General features: G+C 41.0%; 1 protein-coding gene across 1 annotated transcript; it reads right to left on the reverse strand.

Annotated features, from left to right (window-relative positions):
• Window positions 1-742: 742 nt before the first annotated feature.
• LOC139750689 (probable RNA-binding protein EIF1AD) lies at window positions 743-1,558 on the reverse strand. The gene is made up of 2 exons (XM_071665369.1): window positions 1,363-1,558; window positions 743-1,255 (listed from the first exon to the last, which is right to left on the reverse strand). Exons 1-2 carry the CDS (start codon window positions 1,480-1,482, stop codon window positions 848-850), a joined length of 528 nt encoding a protein of 175 aa, XP_071521470.1. The 5' UTR covers window positions 1,483-1,558; the 3' UTR covers window positions 743-847.
• Between the last annotated feature and the right edge of the window lie 1,965 nt (window positions 1,559-3,523).

The following is a 3,523-nucleotide window of genomic DNA, read 5'->3' on the forward strand; positions in this document are numbered from 1 at the left end:
TGTTTGAGGACAATGTGTGGTGTGAGGTGGTTTGATCGAGTGAGTAACGTAAGGGTAAGAGAGATGTGGAAATAAAAAGAGCGTGGTTGAGAGAGCAGAAGAGGGTGTTTTGAAGTGGTTTGGGCACATGGAGAGAATGAGTGAGGAAAGATTGACCAAGAGGATATATGTGTCGGAAGTGGAGGGAACGAGGAGAAGAGGGAGACCAAATTGGAGGTGGAAAGATGGAGTGAAAAAGATTTTGTGTGATCGGGGCCTGAACATGCAGGAGGGTGAAAGGAGGGCAAGGAATAGAGTGAATTGGATCGATGTGGTATACCGGGGTTGACGTGCTGTCAGTGGATTGAATCAAGGCATGTGAAGCGTCTGGGGTAAACCATGGAAAGCTGTGTAGGTATGTATATTTGAGTGTGTGGACGTATGTATATACATGTGTATGGGGGGGGTTGGGCCATTTCTTTCGTCTGTTTCCTTGCGCTACCTCGCAAACGCGGGAGACAGCGACGAGGTATATATATTTTTTTTTTTTTTTTTTTTCCAAACTATTCGCCATTTCCCACATTAGCGAGGTAGCGTTAAGAACAGAGGACTGGGCCTTTGAGGGAATACCCTCACCTGGCCCAATTCTCTGTTCCTTCTTTTGGAAAATTGAAAAAAAAAACGAGAGGGGAGGATTTCCAGCCCCCCGCTCCCTCCCCTTTTAGTCGCCTTCTACGACACGCAGGGAATACGTGGGAAGTATTCTTAATCCCCTATCCCCATTAGTGTTAATACAGGTAATATGGAGACAAAGTTGAGCTTACATTTATCACCATACATTTCTTTATGTATTTCTTAAAATCCTTTCCTAGTCTTTTTCATTTTGACTGTCTTCATCATAGCTCTCATCACTGGACTCACTGGAGTCGGATTCCTCAACATAAATTCTTTGCCTATTTGGATTTTCCATCAAAAGATCACCTTCATCACTCTCTATCTCAGCTTCACCTGCCTCCCTCACTTTGAGATCTTCAAGTCTATCACTGACAGCTTCTTCCTCTTCTTCACTACGCTGAGTAAAAGCTGGGGGCCATTTATCATTTTGCATAATGTAGTGAATGTGATCTTTCAACAAAATACGGACAATTTCTGCACGCACTTTATTCCCTTCAGGTATTGCTTCTGTTACCACATAGTCTCCTCGTTTGATCCAAACATGTTTGCGGAATTTATGAGTCATGGAAGCCAAGAACTCCTCTCCATCAGCTGTTGTAACCTTAAACATTCTAAGATCACTTATATTTCTCATCCACAATCATCCTATACACCTCTTCCTTAAAAGCTTCTGCACCTTCAGTCAATCTTCCTTCAAAGCTTCTGCACCTGATGTAGGTTATTGCCTCGAGGTCTGACAACTCTCACAATAGACTGGTGTTCTTCTGGAAAACTGAAATCTTCCCATAATTCACGTTCTACATGCTTCTTTTTTGTAGTTACAGACATTCTTCAAATCATGAATAACACGAAGGCTAATGCTGGTTTTTCATGAGCAGTTTACCCAAACTCACTTCTTGCTCGTATCTTTATATATATATATATATATATATATATATATATATATATATATATATATATATATATATATATATATATATATATATATTATCCCTGGGGATAGGGGAGAAAGAATACTTCCCACGTATTCCCTGCGTGTCGTAGAAGGCGACTAAAAGGGAAGGGATCGGGGGGCTGGAAATCCTCCCCTCTCGTTTTTTTTTTTTAATTTTCCAAAAGAAGGAACAGAGGGGGCCAGGTGAGGATATTCCAAAAAAGGCCCAGTCCTCTGTTCTTAACGCTACCTCGCTAACGTGGGAAATGGCGAATAGTTTAAAAGAAAGAAAAAAAAAAAATATATATATATATATATATATATATATATATATATATATATATATATATATATATATTATCCCTGGGGATAGGGGAGAAAGAATACTTCCCACGTATTCCCTGCGTGTCGTAGAAGGCGACTAAAAGGGAAGGGATCGGGGGGCTGGAAATCCTCCCCTCTCGTTTTTTTTTTTTTAATTTTCCAAAAGAAGGAACAGAGAAGAGGGCCAGGTGAGGATATTCCCTCAAAGGCCCAGTCCTCTGTTCTTAACGCTACCTCGCTATCGCGGGAAATGGCGAATAGTATGAAAAAAAAAAAAAATATATATATATATATATATATATATATATATATATATATATATATATATATATATATATATCCCTGGGGATAGGGGAGAAAGAATACGCATTCCTCAAGTGTCACAGAAGGCAACTAAAGGGGACGGGCGTTGGGGGCTAGAAACTCTCCCCTCCTTGTCTTTTGACTTTCTAAAAGGAGAAACAAAGGAGTCACGTGAGGAGTGCACATCCTCTTCGAAGGCTCACACTGTGGGGTGTCTAAATGTGTGTGGATGTAACCAAGTTGAGAAAAAAGGAGAGATAAGTAGTATGTTTGAGGAAAGGAACCTGGATGTTTTGGCTCTGAGTGAAACAAAGCTCAAGGGTAAAGGGGAAGAGTGGTTTGGGAATGTTTTGGGAGTAAAGTCAGGGGTTGGTGACAGGACAGAGGAAGGGAAAGAGTACAGCTACTCCTGAAACAGGAGTGGTGCGAGTTTGTGATACAGTATAAGAAAGTAAACTCTAGTTTGATATGGGTAAAATGAAAGTGGATGGAGAGAGAAGGGTGATTATTGGTGCATATGCACCTGGGCATGAGAAGAAAGATCATGAGAGGCAAGTGTTTTTGGAGCAGCTGAATGAGTTTGTTAGTTGTTTTGATGCACGAGACCAGGTTATAGTGATTGGTGATTTGAATGCAAAGGTGAGTAATGTGGCAGTTGAGGGAATAATTGGTGTACATGGGGTGTTCAGTGTTGTAAATGGAAATGGTGAAGAGCTTTTATATTTGTGTGCTGAAAAAGGACTGGTGATTGGGAATACCTGGTTTAAAAAGAGAGATATACATAAGTATACCTATGTAAATAGGAGAGATGGCCAGAGAGCATTATTGGATTACGTGGTGATTGATAGGCATGCAAAAGAGAGACTTTTGGATGTTAATTTGCTGAGAGTTGCAACTGGAGGGATGTCTGATCATTATCTTGTGGAGGTGAAGGTGAAGATTTATAGAGGTTTTCAGAAAAGCGAATGTTGGGGTGAAGAGAGTGGTGTGAGTAGGTGAGCCTGGGAAGGAGACTTGTGTGAGGAAGTACCGGGAGACAATGAGTGCCGAATGGAAAATGGTGAGAGCAAAGGACATAAGGAAGTGGGGGAGGAATGGGATGTATTCAAGGAAGCAGTGATGGCTTGCGTAAAAGATGCTTGTGGCATGAAAAGCGTGGGAGGTGGGCATATTAGAAAAGGTAGTGAGTGGTGGGATGAAAAAGTAAGATTATTAGTGAAAGAGAAGAAAGAGGGATTTGGATGAGTTTGCAGCGAAATAGTGCAAATGACTGGGAGATGTATGAAAGAAACAGGCAGGAGGTCAAGA

The sequence above is a fragment of the Panulirus ornatus genome, chromosome 10 (assembly GCF_036320965.1).
Source record: "Panulirus ornatus isolate Po-2019 chromosome 10, ASM3632096v1, whole genome shotgun sequence".
In the NCBI taxonomy this organism is placed as follows: Eukaryota; Metazoa; Arthropoda; class Malacostraca; order Decapoda; family Palinuridae; genus Panulirus; species Panulirus ornatus.

Coding starts and splice junctions, on each gene's coding strand:
- LOC139750689 (XM_071665369.1), bottom strand. CDS start 1,482: ATGTCTGTAACTACAAAAAAGAAGCATGTAGAACGTGAATTATGGGAA. Junction 1,256..1,362: donor GAGGCAATAACCTACATCAG/GTGCAGAAGCTT, acceptor AGAATGTTTAAG/GTTACAACAGCTGATGGAGA.